Genomic DNA, 23425 nt, shown 5'->3' on the forward strand with positions numbered 1-23425 from the left:
ACACGTTACCATCATTCATGAATGAACTATAGTTATTCTGTTGTGATTGCTGTTATTTTTATTATGGGTAATAATGAAACAAACTTTATTCCTATTGTGTTTATATTGCTCAACTTGACAAGACAAAAATTTTCTTACCACACTTAGTCATTCATTTCATTGAAAGATGTCCACATTGTTTATATGATTAACATTGCTAGGAGCTATGCTATGTAAATATTGTTTTAAGAGCCTCTAATCTCTTAAACTTTCACTAATAGCAATAGAACTTTCCAGAAAGTCTTTTGGGATTTAGTATACAAAAATGGATGGATAAGACATGAGAAGCCTACACTGGAGTGAGAGAATCCTAGTTGTAGGCAGATACCTATTAAGTGCTATCATTGAAGTTTATGTAAATTGCTATGGGAGTACAGGTAGGGAATAATTAATTTAACCTTGTAGAGGATAGTTAAGAGAAATCTCTGCTGCTTCCCTTTATAAAATCAGAGAAGGTCTTCTAGATGTTAACTGATGGTTCCAATATTCTGTGTCTTGAAATTAGATGTGCTGGGTTTGGGATTTTTTCCCTCCTTAACAAGCCTGTTGATTACACTGCCTTTCCTTTTGTTTCTACCAATTACCTTGACAAAAGATGGGAATATAAATGATTCTACTAGGGAAAGATGTATCTAAGAGTCAAGTTCCATGGCAACTTTTGTAGTACGGGGCTCTTATTTTCACAGGGCATTTGATGTGGTTTGTTATCATCACCATATCACCACGCCAACACCACTGCCAGCTTTTTGGATTTTTTTAAGGAACAACAACAAAAAAATCTGTTATTTAAATAGCTTATAGATTTTTGGACAAAGAGAGAAAGGAGTAACTGTAATGCACATTTAAATATACTGTCATAGAAATAATCAGAAGGTTTGAGGGGAAGGTAAGATTGTTGGTCACCTGAAATGGAGACTAGGAACACAGGGAGGTGAATGTCCAGGAAGAATTCCTGAGAGACTGCCTTGTGGGATTCAAGTTGTGTTTTTGAGTAGGAATTAGGCATGATAGGAAGGTAAAGAGAAAGGCAACATTTCAGGCAGAAATGTTGGTTTTATGACAGGTGTGAAAAAATAATCTGAATCTATCAGATTAATATATATTGTAATCACCTTATATTATGTGTAGCTCATTTCTATAATCCTAGCTACTCAGAAAGGGGAGAGCTGAGAATCTGGCAAACAACTCTAAGAGAATTTGGAGAAAAGGCTGGAAGTGGAGGCGTGGTTCAAGTGGTAGAGTGCTAGACTTGAGCTAAAAAGCTAAGCAAGAATGTGAGGCCCTGAATTCAAGCTCCACAAAAAAGAAAAACATACCAAAGAAAAAAAAATCAGAGTATATGGCACTGCTGTGGTTGTTTAAGTGTAGGAATCATGTCAGTGGGAATCCAGATGGTTCTCCAGGTTATGTGATCATCTGATTTTATGTTGAAGACAGTCTTTAAATATAGTAGAAAGCTCACAAGGATTTTAAGCAGGATAATGACTTTAGAGTTGGAAGTGACACTGATTAGTGTAGTCATTTGATAATACAATTGTGCTTGAAATATGACGGTAGAGAGACGAGAAAAATATCATTGGTTAAAGACATTATGGTAAAATAAAAAGCTGTTTTAGCTTGGTGACTTGTTGAAAGTAAAGACAAAACAGATTTTTAAGCTGGCTGACTAGGAAAGTAGTAAATACAATGTAAGAAAATACAGGAGAAAAGTTGTTATTTTCTAGGAAGTGAAGACAAGTTCCAGGTTAATCATGTTGTGTCATGTTAGAAATACAGGTGAAATGACATGCAGAGAATTGGAAACTCAGGTAGAGATTTAGTCATTATTATTCAAAGGGGCTGAGAGAAGCTCTAGGAATGTTTGAGATCTCTAAGGATAGCCAATAATTTATTTATTTATTTGCTTTTTGTTTATTTTTATCTATACAAGTCTGGAGAGTAAAAAATAAGGTTATGCTAGGTGCTGATGGCTCACACCTGTAATTCTAGCTGCTCAGGAGGCTGGCTGAAGGTCACAATTGGAAGCCAGCCTGGGCAGACAAATCTGAGATACCCTTATCTCCAGTTAAGCAGAAAAAAAAACCAGAAGTGGATGTGTAGCTCAAGTGGTAGAGCTTCAGCCTTGAGCAATAAGTGATATTTTGAGGGCCCTGAATTTAAGTCCCAGTATCAGCACCCCTACCACTCACCAAAAAGTCTCCATATAAAATTTCTACATTTTTAAAAACCATATCTGCTTTGTAGAAAAATCTGATGATTCCAGGAGTCTTTCCGAAGACTATCATTTTACTCCAGGTACTGGCTTCTTGCCTGACATTCACTATTTTCCTTGCTAATGCATTGGATGTGTCTTTGCCTATTGCTACTCAGTGAAAATAAAGAGCCTCAATTGTTTGGCACTCTTTTCCTATCACAGAAATTTTTGCAATAAAAATCATTTCTTTTTTTTAATCTTAAAATTTTATTGTCAAGGTCATGTACAGAGGGGTTATAGTTACATTAGTAAGGTAGTGTTTACATTTCTTGTCTAACTTGTTACCCCTTCCTTCATTTTTCTCCCTTTTTCCCTTCCCCTCAATCCCTCCTCAAGTTGTACAGCCCATTTTCAACATACTGTCTTGTGAGTACGACTGTTAAAGAAATTGTTTCTTCCTATGTTGACATTCTCAGTCAGTGGTGGAAGGCTCTTAGTGGTATCATTCTCAGTCAGTGGTGGAAGGCTCTTAGTGGTATCATTCTCAGTCAGTGGTGGAAGGCTCTTAGTGGTATCATTCTTTTGCCCCATCATGCTCACTTACAGTCTCACACTTGCTATTTGTGGGCTTTGTTGGTGTCCTGTCCAAATGCAAGTGTGTTGGCTTCATGGTTCATCCATTACATTTTTGTATCTACCTGGTTCCCCACTTGAAGGTTCCTTGCCCAAAGCTTTCTTCTTGCTTTATCCATTGGCAGATGCCTTAGATGAAGGACACTAACTTACTAGGTCCAAATTGGACTGGGACCCCAGTACAGGTTCTCAGAGCATGAGAGGTGTGAAATCACTACATTAAATAAAAAAATGATTATCCCATTATCTATCTTTCCTTCTTACCATAGTTATTCATAGGTTGATTTATTGGTTGATGTGAGATTAGTTCTGTTCTCTAGGTAGAACAGTGATGTCTGCTACTATGGAATTAGATCCCATCAGAATAGTCTTTTGGCACTTAATCTTTTTTAAAGCTATCCATACCTTTCCTTTTTGAATTTATTTATTTATTATTATTATTTATTACTTTCCTTTTTGTATTTATTTATTTGCTTATGGCTAGCAAGTTACCACTTGAACCACATTGCCACTTTTGGCTTATTGGAGTTTAATGGAAATGAGTCTTTCACAGACTTTCGTGCCCAGATTGCCTTGGAACTGTGATCCTCTGATCTCAGCCTCCTGAATAGCTAGGATTATACTTGTGAGTGACTGGCGCCCAGCTGATACTTATGTTTTAAATAAGTATAATTTCATATTTTCCTTTAAAATAAATGTTGGTAATTTGTATTTTTTTTCCTGTCTCATCTGTAGAGTCTCTCTGTGTATTTTAAAAAATTTATTATTTGCAGTTGTTTTAGAACAAATTTCCTGAAAGATACTATATTAGAAATATTTTTATTGGATTCAATCTATGAAGTACAATGAACTATGAGGATTGAAAAATACAAATAATACATGTCTTTTCTCCTCATTTTCTAGCCTTCTTTGAATCCTGGGGGAAGCCAGTCATCGGATGTGGTACTTTTGAATCACTGGAAAGTGAGGAATTTTGAAGTACACCGTGGTGACATTGTGTCGTTAGTGTAAGTAATTCAGAGATATACTTAATTTGTATTTCTACTTATGCTGATGTAACCAGTAATCTACTGTTAATACTGTGATCAATCATTAAATTATTGAATGCATATGAACTATATGCTTTTTAAGAAAATCAATCTTGAAATATAATAATGCTCTAAAAAAGGGTTTCCTTCATATTTTACATGTGTCAGTTAATTGACCTAATTGGATTTGGTAAAATGTGTTTAATTAAATGTTGCTTAGAAGTTATTATGCTAATGATCCAAAATAAGTACATTTGATATTACTTAAGAATATTTTGTGATTTTTGCATCTTACTATGAGACTTTTATGCTTTTAAGTTCTTTTTTTTTACTTTTGAAGCTTAAATTGTTTAGAAGATGATAATTGTGATATGAAATTCAAATGACATTTATTTATATCAGGAGTCTGACTGAAAAAAGGAGTTTGCAAGATGAGTAGTGGAGGCTTTTGTTTGGGACCAAAAGGTGGCACTGTTTCTCTGTTAAAATATTGTGACTGGTCAGGAAGAAAAATTTCATTTCAGTCTTTAGTTGTAGAAAAGGAATGTCAATGAGTGCATAATTGACACAATAATATAATACATAGACTTAGAACATGCCTGAATGGTTTAGATTTGAGCTTTTGGTTTGTTTGTCTTAAAAGTAAATTCACACTGAGAACAGTGCCAGAACTTGTCTAATTTTTTTTGGCTTCAGTTATTTATAAAAACTTTACACCAATTAGTAGCAACTCATGAAGTTTGTTTCAGTGATCATTAAAGGCTACCCTTGAGCGAAGATATTCCTGTTTTGTATTTCTTATTCTTGAACTGGAATGACTTTTTCTTGTTGGATGATAATTTAAGTATTGATGGAAAATGCTTTGTGGAAATAGATATTCAATACCTGTGTCTCCTTCAAGACTGGTCTATGAGGGTTCATTTGAAAACATATTATCCAAATCTTGTTAGCAGCTAATGAAATAAAATAAATTTAAGCAAGTTTTTTATGGCAGACATCCAAGGATGAGGATTAAATGCTTCTTATGTTTTGAGTGCTTTCTTTTATTTTATCATTTAGAGTACTATTTTTGCAACCTCCTTAAAAAACCTTTTCCATGCTGGGGTAAGCCTGTCATATGCTTATTGCTCTTTTGCCTTTGGTTTGACAAGGTTACATCCCCACTTAGTTGGTGATGGAGCTGAAACCCACCCAAGTGAAAGAGGTCACATTACAAGCACACAATAGTGCAATACTTTTTTTTTTCTCCCATGAGAAATGTACTGACTATCTTTCAGCAAGTGACTCTGAATAACTAATTGAAAAGTAAAAAGGACTTTTTGAAATTCAGGGTTATATGACTCCATAAAAAAGCTCTTAGCATATCATAGACTATGTTGAAAACACCATTCTTTTAAGCAAAAATTTTAATTACTTATACTTGTTATTTAAGTTAATTTAAAAATTATTTTCAAATTGGGATTGCTGGAATATATTACAGTTACTCAGTTGAATTGTATTTTTAATGCAGCAATTATATGCCATACCTTTATCACTTAAAAATAACGTACACTTTCATAATGCTTTGTGGCTATCCATTTACATAAATGAATGTTTAATTTTGATTATTTGACAACAAACAACTATTAAGCAATGTCATTGCTTTCTTTGAGAAAGAAACAAAATCTTTGACATTAAATTCTTCTTTAGCTGAGTAAATACTATTAAAAGTCATATTTATCAGGTGCCAGTTGCTATGCCTGTAATTCTAGCTACTTAGATGACTGCGATCTGGTGATAAGATTCAAAACCAGCCCAGGCAGGAAATTATTTGCAAATCTTTTCTCCAAATAACTACCACAAAAGCCAGAAGTGGAACTCTGGCTTGAGGGGTAAGAGCATTACCCTTGAGCAAAAAAAAGCTCCCAGGACAAGAGTTCAAACCTTAGGACCAGCATGTGTGTGCGTGCATGCACACACACACATACATACATACACACACACACACACACACAAGTCGTACTGTATTTAAAGTGTATTTTCAGTTTTATGAGCAACAGTGGTTAGAAACATATCTTTATTTTTTATATAGTTTATAGACTTCTTCATTGGTGTTGGTTTGATAAATGTTCATATATACATTTAATCCATGTCAAACAATACTGACTATTGATGCCAAGGCATCAATCTGGTTTTTAACATAGTTGGCGATTTTCATTACTATACTGGAACAGTGTAAGAAATGCACAGTCAGTACAGAAATGCATATCCAAATGTTGAGTCTAAAGGTAATGTGAAATGTACTTGCTTTGTTTAGAGATTTGTGTTAATAACAAATTTCAATGATAGTCTTTGGAAGTAATGTACAATGATATTTTTATTAATAAAAAATATTGAAGGAGGAGATGTGGTGTTCACATCTACAATCCTAGCTTCTCAGGGGGAGATTGGAAGGACTGAAGTTTGAGGCAGGGAAAAACAGTGGGAAGCCCACCTCAATCAATAAGCTAGGTGTAGTGGTATATACCTGTGATTCTAGCAATGTATAGTAGCCATGGGTAAGAAAATAACTAAAGCATAATAGAACTGTGGGTGGGGTTCAAGCGTGAGGCCCTGTTTTTAAACCCCAGTATCTCCACTACTAAACAAAGAGAAAAAATTAGCTGGTGCTGGTCATTCATACCTGTAATCCGAGCTACTCAGGAGTCTGAGCTCTGAGGATTGTGGTTCAAAGTCAGCCCAGGCAGAAAAGTTCCTGTGAGGGCTAGGAAGGTGGCTCAGTGGTAGAGCACTTGCCTTGCATGCATGAGGCCCTGGGTGCGATTCCCCAGCACCACATAAGCAAAAAGAAAAAAAGCCGGAAGTGGCACTGTGGCTCAAGTGGTAGAGCACTAGCCTTGAGCTGAAGAGCTGAAGGACAGTGCCCAGGCCCAGAGTTCAGGCCCCACGACTGGACCAAAAAAAAAAAAAAAAAAAAAAAGTCCCTGTGAGACTCTTCAATGGAGCACTCAAAAATTGGAAGTAGCACTGTGGCTCAAGTGGCAGTGTGCTAGTCTTGAGCACAAAGAGGCTCAGCAACAGCGCCCAAGCCCAGAGTTCAAACCCCACAACCAACAACAACAAAAAATTATATATATATATATATATATATATATATATATATATATATATATATTTCTGGAACAGTATTTCATTCACTGAAAATGTGAATGTAACATTCTACTCTAATAATTATATATATTTCTAAACATTTTTCAGTATAGAAATTTGTTCGTCTAATAGTAGGGTTTATGGGACTTTGTATTAGAACAATAACAGAAAGAATAACAAACCTAATTGAAATAAACAGTTTAAAAGACATTAAATTGCATGTATATAAATGTGGGGTTTAATTTAGGACTAAAAGAGTAAACATAGCCTGATAACGTGATATGAGGAAGGGTTGAGTCTCTTTATGTGTACAAGGACAGAGGATATTATCAGAAGTGGAGAAAAGGTGATCAACTTCGTATAACATATGCTGAAAGGAGAAGTATATGTTCCAGTCATCATTTTGACTTTTTTTGTTTTATTATTAATGAGGAGATTAATTGAAACAGGTCTACCTCTGTACACCAGGCTATACTGGAATTCTCCATGTAGCCCCTGTGGACACTGAACTCCAGAATTCTGACTCAGTCTCCCAAGTGCTAGGATTGTGTGTATAGTACACCACACGTGGCCTTTTTTAAAATTTTAATGTGTGGGTAAACTTTGCAAAAACTATTTCTATGAAAATGGTTGAATATATAGTATTGAATATATAGTATTGATTTCTTCCTGGTTTGCTGCCAGTAGTGTACTTGGTCTTCAAATTGCTGTTATTAATGAGGAAAAGCATTATTGTATGGGGAAATATTATACATGAATAAATGTACCTTGTGGATTGTACTAAAATCGTTTCTCCATTTACCACCAATTAATTGTCTGTGGGCTAATTTATGTTACTGAAACATGTGGTGTGGCCATCCCCTTCTATTGTAAGAGATTTTGTTCAGAGCCTGTTGACCAGTGCTATTTTATTTTTTATTTTTTTGGGGGGGAAGGGAGTTTAGTGTGGGGGACAAGTACTATAGCTTGAATTCAGGACCTTGAGCTTGTTCAGCTTTCTTGATCAGAACTGGCACTCTACCACTTGAGCTATGCCTCTAGTCCAGCATCTTTGAGATGAATTAAAGATGGAGCCTCACAGAGTCTGCTACTCAAGCTGGCTTTGAACCTCCTCTTCCAAGTCTTGGCTTCCTGAGTAGCTATGGTTACAGGCGGCCTAATATCATTTTCTAAAGCATGGAAGGTCTGAAGGAGGGAGCTTTATGTACTGGAATATGTTTCTTTCTATCTCATTTTTTCTGTTCCCTTTTATTCTGTCAAACATTGGTTCCAGTGGCACCATTATTTAAAAGTATTATTCTGTTATGTGGAGTCAAAAGATGTATTTGTTTAGCTCCATACAGGGCTCATAAAACATCATCAGCTATCATTAAGTCCTCAGAAATAGCAGTGTATGTAGGTGGCATCACACCCTCTTAGGGGATTTGCAAGCTAATTGTAATGATTAAGGTGGATTTTCTATACCTTGGAATTGACTTTTTATTAACCTTTGTGACGGCCTTACTGCAATAGGCTTAACATAAGTAGCCTTATTTCACAATAATATATCACTTGACAAGTCAATTTAGATAGAGGCTCTTTCATAATAAAGTTCAAAATGATCACATTTAAAAGAGAGAGGCTCTTTCATAATAAAGTTCAAAATGATCACATTTAAAAGTTTTAACTTTTAACTTTGAAATAGTATAAGAGCTAAAAGCAAGTTGCTAAAACACTATAATTTCTATCTACCTCTCAGGCCAACCAAAATTTACATTATATACAACCACAGTACACTTACTGAAACCAGGAAGATGACACAACATTATCCTTTAACCAGTTTTTTAAAATTTTATTTTATTGTAAAAATGCTATACAGAGGGGTTATAGTTACATGAGTAAGGTAATTAGTACATTTCTTGTTGAACATTGTTACCCCTCCTTTGTGTTTTTCCTACTAGCCCTTCCCTCCCCTATCTCCCCTCCTTCTCTTCCCTGCACCCCACCCCTTCCGCCATCTCCTCCCCATCAAAGTTGTAAAGATCATTTCCAACATAGTGTCTTATGAGTATCATTTTTGCAGAGTATCATATATATATATATATATATATATATATATATATATATATGATGCAGAGTACCAAAATCAAATACAGTGACAACAGGGGATATACCATAGGTATACCTAGATTTTTGATGTCCTTTTTTCCCCTTGGATCTAAGTTCTACCCAGTATCTTATATTTCATTATATTTTCTATATTTTCTCTAGTCTTTTCCAATGTGAGACAGTTGCTCAGGGTTTGTCTTTTATAACCTTGACCCTTGTGAAGGGTACTTGGCAGTTATTTTTCAAAATGATGCTCAATTCTTACAAGACAAGTTAGCCTGTTTTTAAATGGAGAAGTACTGATATCCATGCAGTGGAGCGGGGTGGAGGCAAGCTGGGAAGGGCAACCTGCTAGTGGACCTGGAGAGATGAAGGCAGGTGCGGGAGGAGACTCTTTCATGCACAGGTCAGTTTAACTTCTTGGTACTATATACCAAAAATGTTCATTGCTTCTAGAAATAAGTCTACTCAGTTAAATTTATAGCTGCTGGGGAGGGATATATGGGTAGAAAAAGGTTGAAGCTTATAGCAATAGTAGAAGATTACATTATATTGAACTGGTCTAAAGTTCTGAAATAGAAGATTAGCATGAAGGAATTCTTATTTAGTGAACATTCCTTGTATATATGTGCACCATCCATCCATCCATCCATCCATCCATCAATAATCCATCCATCCATCCATACAGATAGATATAGATATGTAACAGTAATATGTATAGATATAAGTACTTTGTATTTAATACTCATGATAACATTTATAGCTTGTCATGAAATTCAGAGTGAATAAGGGGCAAGTCAATAACAATGCTAGAATGTGATTCCTTTTGGCCCTAAACAGAACTGTCTGATAAAGTATGCACCATGTGGCGGCTTATCACTTAATGTGACTACTGCCACTTATAAAGAGGATACTATTTTGGATATTTTCAGGCAAATAAATATATTAATAACATAATTTCTACCTGTTTATTTTTCCTTTTCAGATGCCATTTATAGGTCATTTATTGTATTTCTAACGAATAATGCTCTATCTAAAACTCTTCCCAAATATTCTGCTATTTCCCTAGCATATGTCTAAGTTGAATTAACAGGACATCTCAAAGTCTGAGATGGAAAATACTAAGGTAGTTGCTGTGGAGCAAAGGCAGATTCCTGAAGACAGGTAAATAGTGGCTCTTGGTAAGAATGAGGGCCAATAACAAAAGGCAGTCTATGAGAAAGAGAGAGAGAAAACACTATAACTTTTAGTATTGATTGCTTATTATTTTTCAACAATTGGGCTGAGTTCTGTATTTATTACTTAATCCTTACTTTAAAATAACTCTAAAAATAGGTACTCTTCTGTTTCTATTTTATGGACGAAATCATGAAGGTATAGGTTGATTTGGTAATTTGCATTAAAGAGCAGAACACAGCTGTGACCATTGAAGTTGTTGCCTTTGTCCTCACGGTCACCGCCTCCTTCTTCTCCTTCTCCTTCTCTTTCTCTTTCTCTTTCTCTTTCTTTCTCCTTCTCCTCCTTCTCTTTCTCTTTCTCTTTCTCTTTCTTTCTCCTTCTCCTTCTCCTTCTCCTTCTCCTTCTCCTTCTTCTTCCTCCTTCTTCCTTCTTCCTTTGTGCTTCCTCCTTTCTGCTTCCTGCTCCCTCTCCCCCCTCCCCCTCCCCACCTCCTCCTTCTCCTTCAGCTTGAACTCAGGACCTAAGCACTGTTCCTGAGCTTCTTTTGCTCAAGGTTAGCACTCTACCACTTGAGCCACAGCATGACTTCTGGCCTTTTCTGTTTATGTGGTACTGAGGAATCAAGCCCAGAGCTTCATGAATGCTAGGCAAGTACTCTACCACTAAGCCACATTCCCAGCCCCTGAAGTTGTATTCATAATCATCATCTGCAATGCCTCAATGTAGTGGTATGATGATGTGACCAAGCAACTTACACATTCTTGCTCAAGAAGTTTTATAGGTGTATATGCAGGTATATGCAGTTACATAGATATGTGTCTGTATCTCTTCTTATTCTCTCTTAGTCAAATTGCTGATACGGTAGTTGTTAACATGTGGTCTCTTTGTTAATAGAAAAAATGCTTTATTATGAATCTACAGTAAAACAGTTCTGACAGCTGGTTTGTGATATGCTAACCTCATTGCCACTTTCAGACAGATGGCCAAGGAGGTAACTACATTTCAGTCAGTAAATATGAGCAAAGAGTTACAGAGATATGAGACAGGGAAATAGATGAAATAGAATAGAGCCTTTGGGGGAGAAAAAAAAAAAAGGAAAGAGAGATTTTAGTTTCTTTGTGTTTTGAGTACTTGTAAATCTTTAAAGGTCCCTGACCTACCAGGGGAAATTAATTGGAGCCTGATAAAAAGGAAATTTATGTTTTGAAACAAATGCCCAAAGCAATGATGACATTGAATAATGACCTATAATTGTATTAAAATCAAGTTGTCAGTTGAACTGGGAAAATATTGTATATACTTATCTATTCCATCTGTTCTCATTCTGAAATTTTCATGTATAACCAAACATTTTTTTTCTGAGTGTATAGGGAATATCATACATTTTAAGAACACCCAGGAGTACCATGATTCTGTACGTGGGGAGAAGTACCTTAGCTCCTAGGTTTTTAAAAAAATTGATAATAAAATGGTAGTGAGTAAAATTTTACTTTGCAGCTTATTTTGAAGAGAGGTCTAGTTTTTGGTACTTTCCATCATCTTGGTATTCACTAATACTTGGTATTCACTACTAAGTATATTTACAAATGATACTTTAAAAATCAAAATGGGATAATTTACATACTATTGTGATATTTAATTGATTTTTAAAATGCTATGCATGAGCACACAAACATTGCTGTCCTAAGGTAGACCTTAATAGCTATTTCTCTCCTTCAGTAGGATGAAGTGCCTATACCATATTTGTACACTTAATTGTGCAATAAGACATTTTCTTAGTTCAGAGACAAATTACAGCTTAAAAATATTTCAATGATCATAAATTATAATTCTGAGTTTTTGCAGTTTATGGTAATGTAATTATAGGAGATATCTATAGCTTCTGCATCTCCTGTATTACAAATCCTACTTTCTTTGAGAGGTGCCTAGAAGTTGTCAAAAAACAAATTTTTATAGACAACATCCTATTAAATATTGGATCCTTATGTTTATAACCATTCTTATTTTCACTGTAGAAACATATACTTTGTAAAAACACTGTTAATTGTATTAATAAAAAAGTACAAGTCAGCATTTATGAAGAAGGAACTCCAAGTACACACTGTATGCTATATGTAAGGATTCCCACAGAAGGATTGAGGAGCAATATTTTGAATAAGGATTCCCACAGAAGGATTGAGGAGCAATATTTTGAATGTGACTCAGTGCTTGCCTAGCATGCATGAAGACCTGGGTTTGAGTTCTCAGTACCACATAAACAGAAAAAGCCAGAAGTGGCACTGTGGCTTGAGTGGTAGAGTGCTAGTCTTAAGCAAAAGAAGCTCAGGGACAGTGCCCAGGCCCTGAGTTCAAGCTCAGAACTGGCCAAAAGAAAAAAAAAAAGAAAAAAGAAAAAGAGTTGAAACAATAATTTATGATTTTTTTAGAGCAGCAAATAGTTCTAATTTCAATCAGGGAATATAACACATCAAATGAACTATCATATAGATATGTCAACTTATTTTAAATACTTTTAGAACCAATAGGCTATATAACCATACATACACAATATGATCAAGAGCTATAATGGACTAGTTTTTAGAAACTAAAGCCCATACTAGAAAAATTAGAAACTATAGTAAAAAAATTATCTAAAATGTTTGAACACTAGCTGGAAATAAAGATCCAAAAGTGAAAGGAAAGAGGTAGAGGTGAATGCTATTATATTTGATAACTCTTTTACTTCACGTTTAATCAGTTTATATGTAGCAAGGCAATCAGACTAAGAGCTAAATGGTAGTAGCCAAGACAGATATATACTGAGCGCTGCATAACTGAGTACTAGGGACTTAAAAACCAGAATTCAATGAGGAGAAAAGACTATCGTAACACACTCTTAGGTTTTTAATCAGGAAGAAACTCTAGTAACATACTTTTAAGTTTTTACTTGTGACCTTGAAGTTCTGTGTCCTAGGAGTGAAGGCAAACTAGAGAGACAAAAATTGAAATAGAATTCTAATTTTAAGGTGATGTACTTTTACATTAATTGTCCACTAAATTTTCCCTATTTTTTTCTTTTTTGGTGAGTCCTAGGGCTTGAACTCAGGGCCAGGGATCTGTCCTTGAACCTCTCTGTGCTCAAGGCTAGCACTCTACCACTCGAGCCACAGTGCCACTTCCAGCTTTTTCTGTTTATGTGGTACTAAGGAATCAAACTCAGGGCTTTATGCATGCTAGGAAAGCACTCTACCACTAAGTCACATTCCCAGCCCAAATTTTTCATAATTTTATATGTAGAGTTTATGTAAATTTTTTGTGCATGCAACACATGGCATCTAATAAGATATTATACCATGTATCTCAGAAGCCAGGATCAAGAATAAAAGAAAACAATAAATGATAGAAACAATTGCACAGTGATTCAGGTAGTGGGATGATAAGACATGGGCTATTAGAATAGTTAACACACTTAAAAATTGATGAGAAGATGTGTAATTTCATTAGATAATTAGAATTTGTAAAAATGATCAAAATAATAATCAAAAAAATCTTAAAGAAAAGTACTATAAGCGAAGTACTGAAAAGGAGAAGCTAATAGCAAATTAGACACAGTTGATAAGAGAATTAGTGAACTGAGTAAAAATTTAGTTAGAAATTATGCAGAACAGAGCATGAAGGGATAAAGAATAGTGAATATTACAATACTGAAAATGGCTTATTCCAGCTCCTTGTACTCCTAGAAAAAGAGAAAAAGAAGAAAGGGGTAATACTTGCATTGAGTAAGGCTAAAGGTTTTCCCAAACCAAAGATTTCTTAAAATGCACAGAGTAAAAAGTACTATAAAAGTTATTAGGATAAATATGAAAATCAAAATTTAGGATGCAGGCTACCTAAACCTCTGAAAATAAGAGTTGGAAAGAAATTTTGAAAAGGAAAAAGACACCTTACTTTCAAAGAAGCAAAAACCTGGGCTAGGAATGTGGCTTAGTGGTAGAGTGCTTGCCTTGCATGTATGAAGCCCTGGGTTCCATTCCTCAGTACCACATATACAGAAAAAGCTGGAAGTGGCGCTGTGGCTCAAGTGTTAGAGTGCTAGCCTTAAGCAAAAGAAGCAAAGGGACAGTGCCCAGGCCCTGAGTTCAAGCCCAGGGGACTGGCCAAGAAAAACAAAAAAAGCACAAACCTGACATTTCAATAGATGGAAAATAAGAGAGAAATAAATGGCATGTTTAAAGTAGTAGAAGAAAACAAATCAAGGTAAAATTTTCATTTTTGGTACCTCTTGGAAATATCCTTCAAAATGAAAGAGAATTACATTATTTTTCTTCAAAAAGCCCTCAGCTTGTGTTCAGTTGTCCTATTGGACTTCAGTTACAGACTGACTCAGTGTTGTGAATTTCAAGATGGTAACTTCAGAGCATTAAACCCCAAGGGCAGAGCCCTTTCTAATCCAAGCTTATTTGTACGAACCTCAGCCCTATGACCAGGACTTTGGTGTTGGTGATGGCTGAAGAGATTGAGACTGGATCTGTAATGTGTTCCCACTGCATTACTGGAAATTTTTAATTTTTATTGTTGTTGTTAGAGTTTGTTCTCCAGGGCTTGTCTCATTTAAAACAGTCAATGAGAATAGTATTAGGAATGGAGAAGAAATCGTTGTATGATGGACATAAAAACCAGTTTCAGAATATCAGAAGAATGTTGCGAGGTTTTGAAGCTTAACCCCAAACTTATTGAGCCATGTTAGTATATTAAACAGAAATTGTAAAACAGATAACTAGATAAGGAAACTTTGAACACTAGGTCTCTATTTGTAAAAGACTTCAAATGTGCACACGTGTACCTATGCATGCATGTATACACACACACATCTTAACTGAAAATACTGAAAGATGGAAACTTACAAATCTACAGGTATATGTTCTACACAAGGATGGATGCAAAATCCTTTTCTGTTGTTTAAAATTATTCAAAATAAGTTGTAGAAAGGTTATACATATTTATTCTTTGTAATTTAGTCTGGGAAAATAATTTAAGGATCTAATGGTTGATATTTTTCTGGTTAAGTGCTTCTTATCAACTTAAAATGAATTTTTCAACAGTAAACACATTATCCACTTGTTTTTATAGAAAAGAAATGCTTGATCTATATTCTGTTTCATAGGTTAGGTCTGCAAATGTGGATGAGATCTCAACACTAAACTTAAACATAAACTTACTTGATCCAATGTCAGTAGTTACCTTCCCACTTTCTTATAGAAAAAAAAAGACCCTGTGTTTGGTGGGTGGGTTTGACAGTTGTTGGGAAATGTGTCTGTGGCTGATAAGGAGGGGGAAACGGCTTGACGCAAGGACCACTTTAGCAGTGCTTTGTAGCTCAGGAAAATGTTTCTGTCCTGGAAGAGGACAGGAATACCTTATTTTTAAAAGAAAAAAATTTTCAATTAATGAGAAGCTTCCGTGACCCATATTATGGAAGGTTACTCTTTTGCATAATCTAGTGAAAGATAGTCTCACACTCGGAGGCTGCATTAATATTTACCCAGGGCACAACAGTAGGTTTCCCATTATTAAACATTGAGTGGCTGTTGAAATTGCTGACAGAGAGACTGGCTGAGTTTGATTTGGCTTTGGATATAATGGTTACATGACTTTCTGTGCTTTTTAGAGGTCATAAGTTACCTTGCTGAGATGTATATACTTTGCCAGAAAGTGACCACACAATGCAGGAGGAAAACATTTCTGTGTGACTAGCATGTCTCACATGAATTACGCCATATAATTAAATAGGAATCATTAAAATATTTTACATTTATTAAAAATTCATTACACTACTAGAAGATCTTTAAAGAGCAATTAAAACTTGAAGAAATAATAGGAAAGTGTTGGTAACAGTGACATAGTGTTAACTGAGTTGAAAGAAGGTAAAAGTATGTAGTAACACAATGTATCCAAATTTGGCAAAAAAAAAATTTGTAATAAATCAAACGAAGAAATCAGTTAATAAAGAAAGGGGCCAATTATCAGTAAAGGAAGAGGGTGTATTTAATGATTCCAAATGAACGGTTAAACTGCTTGGGTGTATTTCAGTTGAACAAAAAGGAAGAAAAGCAATATGGATAATTAGGCAGTAATAAGATTGTACTGAAAAAAAAAACTGCCTTAGGTGTTAGGGGAATATTGGCTTATGAACTTACCCTTTTGCTGTTGATATCTGTGAATATTCACCTTTTGCTTGAGAAATGGAGAATGTGGTATTTTTATTTATTTTTAATTGATTCTTATGCCCCTGTGACCTTGAATTGTGGGAAAGTTTTGATGTTTCCAGAATCAATACAAGATCTAATTTCATATGACCTTTGAACTAATGATCAGACAGAGGGACTAGTAACAAACAATTAAATTCAGAGACAATTCCAAATTTAAAGACAGCATGAAAACGGTTTGGATTTAGGTCCTCAGATGTGTTAACTGAAAGGCCATCTACAGAAATGTCCTTGATTGCCAACCTTCTTTTGACAATGATATTATATATATTTACACTGGAACTCAGGACCTCAATCCAACCAGCACCTCTATCACCTGAGCCATGCTTCCAGCTCTTTTTGTTTTAGTTGTCTTCCCAATAGAGTTTTATCCCTATGGATTGTCTTCCTCTCTACCCCTGCCACATAACTGGGATTCTAAGCATGCAGTTTATTGGTTTCATTGAGCTAAATTTTGGTTTCAAGAGCTAAATTTTGCTCTTATCACCTCAATTCATAATGCTCTTGATATCTGTCTCCTGAATTATTATCACTAATTTTCTTAGAAATATTCTATCTTATCTTTTATTATATGTATGTGTCATATATAGATATAAGTATCATGTAGTTCATTGTATATTAATGCTTAAAAACATTTTCAAAATGGTAGCAGCTTTGCCAAAGGTTAACTCAAATAGGCACTAGCTCAAGAGGGTTATGGTTAGGTGGTCAGGAAGCTTTGCACCAGATACTAAGAGACCTGGGTTTTAGGTTCCTTATGGCACTAAGGGACTATGTGTCATTAAACAACTGTGGATCAGTTTTTATTTTTAATGAAATGACAGGATTACACGTGACAGTTTCTAAACTGTCCTTTAATTTGAAGCTCTTTTTCCTTCCTGATTATTTTTCCACAAGCAAGATATATCACAAGTTCTAATGGATACTCACGTAATACTTTGTCATTCTCTAGGAGAGGGACACTGGATATAATTACACCTGCTTGTGATTCTAGCAACAAGGGAAAGCCTAAAATAACCAGTGAGAATGAAGGCTAGCTGTGTGGCTCCGTAGTATTATGCCAGCCTAGCAAGTGTGAGACCTTGAGTTCAAATCCCAGTACTCCCAAAAAGAAAGAAAGAAAATAAACCAGACTAATACCTTGTCACATGCAGTTTGTTATTCTGCTGTACAGATAGGTGTATGTTGAATTAAGACAAAACTAAAAAGGTATTTTTGAAACTTGTAAAATACAAATACAAGTAGAAAAAAATATACAAGCATAAAAACAAGTAGAAAAAAATAAAACCAAACAGGCCTTTTTTCTTTCTTTTTAAATTTGGTTCTAGTCCTGGGCATGAACTCAGGACTTGGGTGCTATCTCTGAGCTTTTGTGTTTAAGGCTGGTGCTCCACTAACTTCAGCCATAGTTTTACTTCTGGCATTTTTGTTGGCTAATTGGAGGATTTCCTTGCCCGGGGTGGTTTTGAATGGTCATCCTCCTGAGTAGGTAGAATTACAGGTGTGAGTTCTGGTGCCTGATTTCTCTGTGGGCTGTTTTGTGCTCAATGATAGTGTTCTACTACTTGAGCCACAACTCTACTTGCCACTTTTTTTTGCAAGTTTATTGGAGATAAGAGTCTCCTGGACTTTTCCTGACTGAACTGGCTTTGAATGGTGATCTTCAGATCTCAGGCTCCTGGCTAGCTAGGATTACAGGCATGAGCTACCAGCACCAGCTCAAACAAACCTCCTAAGAATGTATTGAAGGTGTGCTTTAAAGTACCGTTGGAACTAACAGTAGTGAGTGCATGGGCTGCCATATAGGATTCCAGAATGAAATGACTTTGGAATAGATGAAAGTGCTATCTTGAGTTCTGTGAAGAAGGGTCAGAAACAGAAAGGCAAAAGAAAACATAGAAAAAAACCCTGAAGGCTCTTTGGAAAGCCACCACCCTGTGCAGATCTGATTGCATTAGCTAGACTTGTATCAGCCTTTTATTTGTGTATCTATGTGATACATACATGTAGCAACAAATACCCAATAAGTGGAAGCTCTTATTATTTTTATTTTCTCTCATTAATGTCATTTTGCAATACCAATAACAGTTTGATTTGTTAAAGTAAACACAGGGTATATAGCAGGAGTGAAATAAAATTGTTGTCTGATCAGAAAATCTTTATTCATTTTTATTAACACTGTCTTTTACAGCAATAGCTCTATAAAAGAAATAACTATCATGCTTTTGTTAATTATTAGCCTATTAATCGACTTCACAAACTGAAGTACTTTGTACACTTTAAAATGATGTTTATTCTTCATTTTCGCATGGAAAAGTAGCATGAAAAATATAATTCCTTTTAAATCAAATAAAATGTAGTTATTCCTTTATTTTTGGTTATAGAGTCTTGGTGTATAGCTTGAGCTAGTTTGAGCTTTCAATTCTTCTGCCTAAACTTCCTGAGTGTTAAAAATTTTTTTTAATTTTAATTTTTTATTGTGAACATACTGTACAGAGGGGTTACAATTACATGGGCAAGATAATGAGTACATTTCTTATCAAGCATTGTAGCCTCCTCCTTTGTTTTCCCTTCACATCCCTTCCCAGCATCTCCCCCTCAATCCTCCCCCCCCCCCCCACCAAAGTTGTAAAGTTTGTTTTCGACATGACAACTTGTACTTCTCATTGTTGTAACGGGTCCACGGTTATGTTTAAACAACTTGTTTTTCCCCTTCTCCTCCACGAATTGTACTGACATCCTGAGTGTTAAAATTATAAGTATGCAGCACCCTTCCTTCCTTCCTTCCTTCCTTCCTTCCTTCCTTCCTTCCTTCCTTCCTTCCTTCCTTCCTTCCTTCTTTCCTTCCCTCCTTCCCTCCCTCCCTTCCTTCCATTCCTCCCTTCCTCCCTCCCCATGCTTGGGCTTCAACTCAGGGCCTTGTATTCTTCCTCAGATTTTTTTTTTGTTTTGTTTTGTTTTTTGTTTTTTGTTTTTTGTTTTTGTTTTTGTTTTTCTGTTTCATTGAAGGTAACAGTTTCTTTGGTTTATCTATCCTGGCTGGCTTTCAATTGTGATCTTCAAATCTCAGCATTCTGAATAAGCTAGGATTACAGGTGTGAGCCAGTGGTGCCTGGCTGAGATCGAGCTTCTATCTCTTATATTCTATAGAAATTTCTAGTGCTGAGAAGGTGGCTCAGTGGTAGAATGCTTGCCTAGCATGCACGAGGCCCTGGGTTCGATTCCTTAGCACCACATAAACAGCTGGAAGTGGAGCTGTGGAAGTGGTAGAGTGTTAGCCTTGAGCTAAAGAACTGAGGGGCAGTGTCCAGGCCCACCGACAAAACAAACAAACAAACAAAACCCCCACAAAAACAAGAAAACCCCAAACCCCCCACAAAACTTTAAGGAATAATTCAAGAATCATTGTTAATTCCAGTAGCCACAATATGAATGTTTCTAGATCTTTTAGCAAAAATGTACATTGTGAATACTTACTCCCTGAAGCTTTCTTGTACCTTATTACATATTACTTCTCTTTTCGGGTTCTTTTAGTTTTCTTTTTTCATGGGTTCCTTTCTTGGTCCTCTGTTCTTTTCCCTTTGTCCACTATTCGCTTACTTCCTGGAGAACTGTGCTTATGTTTCTTAGCTCTGTACTGGACATATCTATGATGCTATTCTGTTGACATCTTACACTCAGCTTAGAATTCTCTCCCATGCCAAATTTGTTCTCATTGTTTTTATTTTGAGTTTTGGAGTCATCATATTTAATAAAAAGTCCCATTTGGAAGCTTTACCTTTGTCTTTAATTTCTTGGATATTTCACTATCTTCACTCAGTTGTACAGTGTTTTTTGACTTTAGCTACAAAAATATCTGTTGAACATTTTTTTCTCTTTTTGTAGTGCTCTAGTCTAGATACCATGTAGATGTCTCTTTCATTGATAATAATTCTAACACATTTCCTTATTATATCAGCAATATTTTCAAAATATTTTGAGTAATATCTTGTGCTTAGAACTTCTGCTGAATCTTTTTCTTATACTGCATGTAAGATTACTATTTTGTTTTTAACTCTAGTTACCCCCCCCTTTATATTTTTCTTCCATTAAAACTTTGAAGATGGGGAGGTGAGGAGAGTAGGAAGATAAAACCTGGGAGAATGAGGGAGGGGGCAACACTGTTCAAAAAGAAATGTACTCAATACCTGACCTATGTAACCGTATCTCCTCTGTACATCATCTTTACAATAGAAATTTTTTAAAAAATAAAATTATTCCTATCAGAAAAAACTTTGAAGATATAAAAATATTGAAGATGGTGAAATTTTAGGATTCTTGGGTACTAGAGGAAAGTAACTGTTAAGTATGGATATTGTGGCTGGTAGAGCATCATTTTCAGTAATAAAGGTGTGTTTATGTGATGCCCATAAGAAGGATAACAAGCAGATTTCTTTTTTAAGAGAATCCCTGTCTAGTTATTTCTGTTTCTGGGAAACAAGCATTGGTAACATCTTAGTTATCATCTTATTATATATATATATATATATATTCTATACTTGCAAATTAATATAGAAATTATCTTGGTTAAGTGTGCAGCTCAGCTAACTTTTATAGTAAAACAATAGGGTCCCCCAACATAGCACTATGTAAGTAGAAAATAATCCTGGCAGTTAACAGAGCTAGTTGGAGTGACTTTAATTGTTACCTATTTCTTAATATTATTACCCTTACTTGTCTCCTGGCCTCTTTATTCTCCTAGTGTATTTCAGTTGGAGGAAGTGTTAATTCTTTATAATGTAAGGATTTTTCTTTCAGCTAAATCTTGTTATTATTAACCTCATACACTTTAGCTGGCAACCGGCCTCCCTTAGGCAGCACAGTCAGTAGTGCTGCAAAGGAAGAGGATAAATATTAATTGGAGCATGTTACTTCTGGAGACCTATGAGAAGTACTAAATATGCTGAGGAAATGATTTTTGTTGCATTTTTCCTGAGTGTTTGTTTAAAATCTAATTGCTTAATTTGAAAGAAAACTAGAGGTCATAAAAAGCAATAAATAAATTGTTAACAAATAATTTTGCATACAGCAAGAGTGTTTTGCCCTTTTCTCATGAAGAACACAAGGTAATAATTGATCATCATATTTAAAATGATAATTAACCTTAACATCTCTGTAATTGCAAGGAAGTCTACACATGAACTCAGTATGTAGCATATTATTTTCAATGTAAACACAAGCCATCCTGAACATTTAATATGTAGAATCACTAGTATAGTGCTTAAGTCTGAGCAGTGTAATTCATTAAAGTAGGAATAAAAGTCAGAATTGATACTGTAACCAATATTCCCTTTAAAATGAGCACCATCTTTTTAAGTAGAATGATGTATAGTTTCAGGCCATATGACTAAATCTGATGAGTTTTCATGACCTTTGAATTATGGCTGGGCTCATATACCATCTCATCCTCCTTTCTAACCCCTGTCTACTCCCATAATTATAGAAAACACAGCACAAATATTTTTGAGAGGAAGATTGTTATTGAAGAGTCATTTTTTCTGGACGAAGGAGGAGTTTAAGAACCATGTTAGAAAAACCTGAATAGTCCCTGGGGAAATGGCTGAAGTGTACTATCTCACATAGAGCCAGGAATAATAGCTCAGGTAGGGGATTGATGAATACCAGAATCTTGTCTGACAGCAGAGTCATTAGAGATGAGTTGCAAGCAAATAAAGCTCCTGAGGATTTAAGATGTACTGCAAAATGAGGGTCAGAGAGTCAGTTATAACAGGAACGACAGATCTTACTGACCTTTGGACAATAGGTAGCTTGGATAGTAAAAGTTAAAGAATTAGCTGGGTTTATATGTATAGCCCTAATACATATTTGACTGGGTAGGTTGAGTCTGTAAAAAATTATTGAGGATAGGTTGACATAAAACATAGACCAGGGGAGAAAGATATCAGAAGAAAAAGTTAATCCTCATAGAATACTTACCCTGAACTAGGTATAGTTCTAATTATTTTAATATGTAACCAGTAACTTAATTATCATAAAATTTGTATAATTTGTTATATATCTCACATATCAATTATATAATTGGTATCATCATAATTTAATCAATATCAAAGGAACATTTTTTTAAAGTACTGGATAGTGAACCAGGGTCTTAAATAGGCTTGGCAAGTTTTCTGCTTAAGCTGTGTGTCCAATCCTTTCTCAGTAACTTTGGCCCATCCTGCTTCTTTCTTCTGAGTAACTGGGCTGATAGTCATTACCATACCAGGTGTCAGAGGTTTTGGTAAGATTTTCCACATTGCATATTTGCAAATGATTGTATTCATTCCTCCCTTCTCTTAGTTAATTCTTTAAACGAGAAAAGGCAGATATTTGTTTAATAATGTCCCATCTTTTCTTTTTAAACATAGGAACAATTAGCCTTCTTTTGAACTTTCTGAAATGTTACTTGATTTGTATTATATTTCTCATTTCTAATGTGGGTTCTTCCATTTTTCTCTAGTTTTTGGAATCTGCACTCAGATTTTTTTGTATATTTTTTATTGTAAAAATACCGTACAGAGGAGTTACAGTTACACAAGTAAGGGGTGATGAGTAAGTCTCCTATCAAGCATTGTTACCTTCTCCTTTGTTTTTCCCCTACCATTCCTTCCCTCCACTCCCCCTCCCTCCCCCACCTGAAGTTGTAAAGTTCCTTTTCAGCATAGTGTCCTGTACATCTCATTGTTACAATCAGTCAACCTATATCCTTATTCAGCATTTTGTTATTTCCCTTCCCCTCCCCAAATTAGAAAAATGTAATGTACAAGATGCAGGGTACCAGAATCAAATACAGTGAAAACAGGGTTATACCATGGGGGAAGAACATACAAAAGAAACAAAAGAATTACATA

General features: G+C 35.2%; 1 protein-coding gene across 4 annotated transcripts in view; it reads left to right on the plus strand.

Annotated features, from left to right (window-relative positions):
* Immp2l (inner mitochondrial membrane peptidase subunit 2) overlaps positions 1 to 23425 on the plus strand; it is an 864225-nt gene that overhangs the window by 64535 nt on the left and 776265 nt on the right. For all 4 annotated transcript variants that reach the window (XM_069996186.1, XM_069996185.1, XM_069996188.1 and 1 more), the window contains one exon: positions 3770 to 3873. In XM_069996186.1, coding sequence (XP_069852287.1) covers positions 3770 to 3873 — 104 coding nt within the window. The remainder of the gene's footprint in view (positions 1 to 3769; positions 3874 to 23425) is intronic.

Source organism: Dipodomys merriami, unplaced genomic scaffold (genome assembly GCF_024711535.1).
Source record: "Dipodomys merriami isolate MVZ:Mamm:240054 unplaced genomic scaffold, mDipMer1.0.p SCAF_5, whole genome shotgun sequence".
Taxonomy (NCBI): Eukaryota; Metazoa; Chordata; class Mammalia; order Rodentia; family Heteromyidae; genus Dipodomys; species Dipodomys merriami.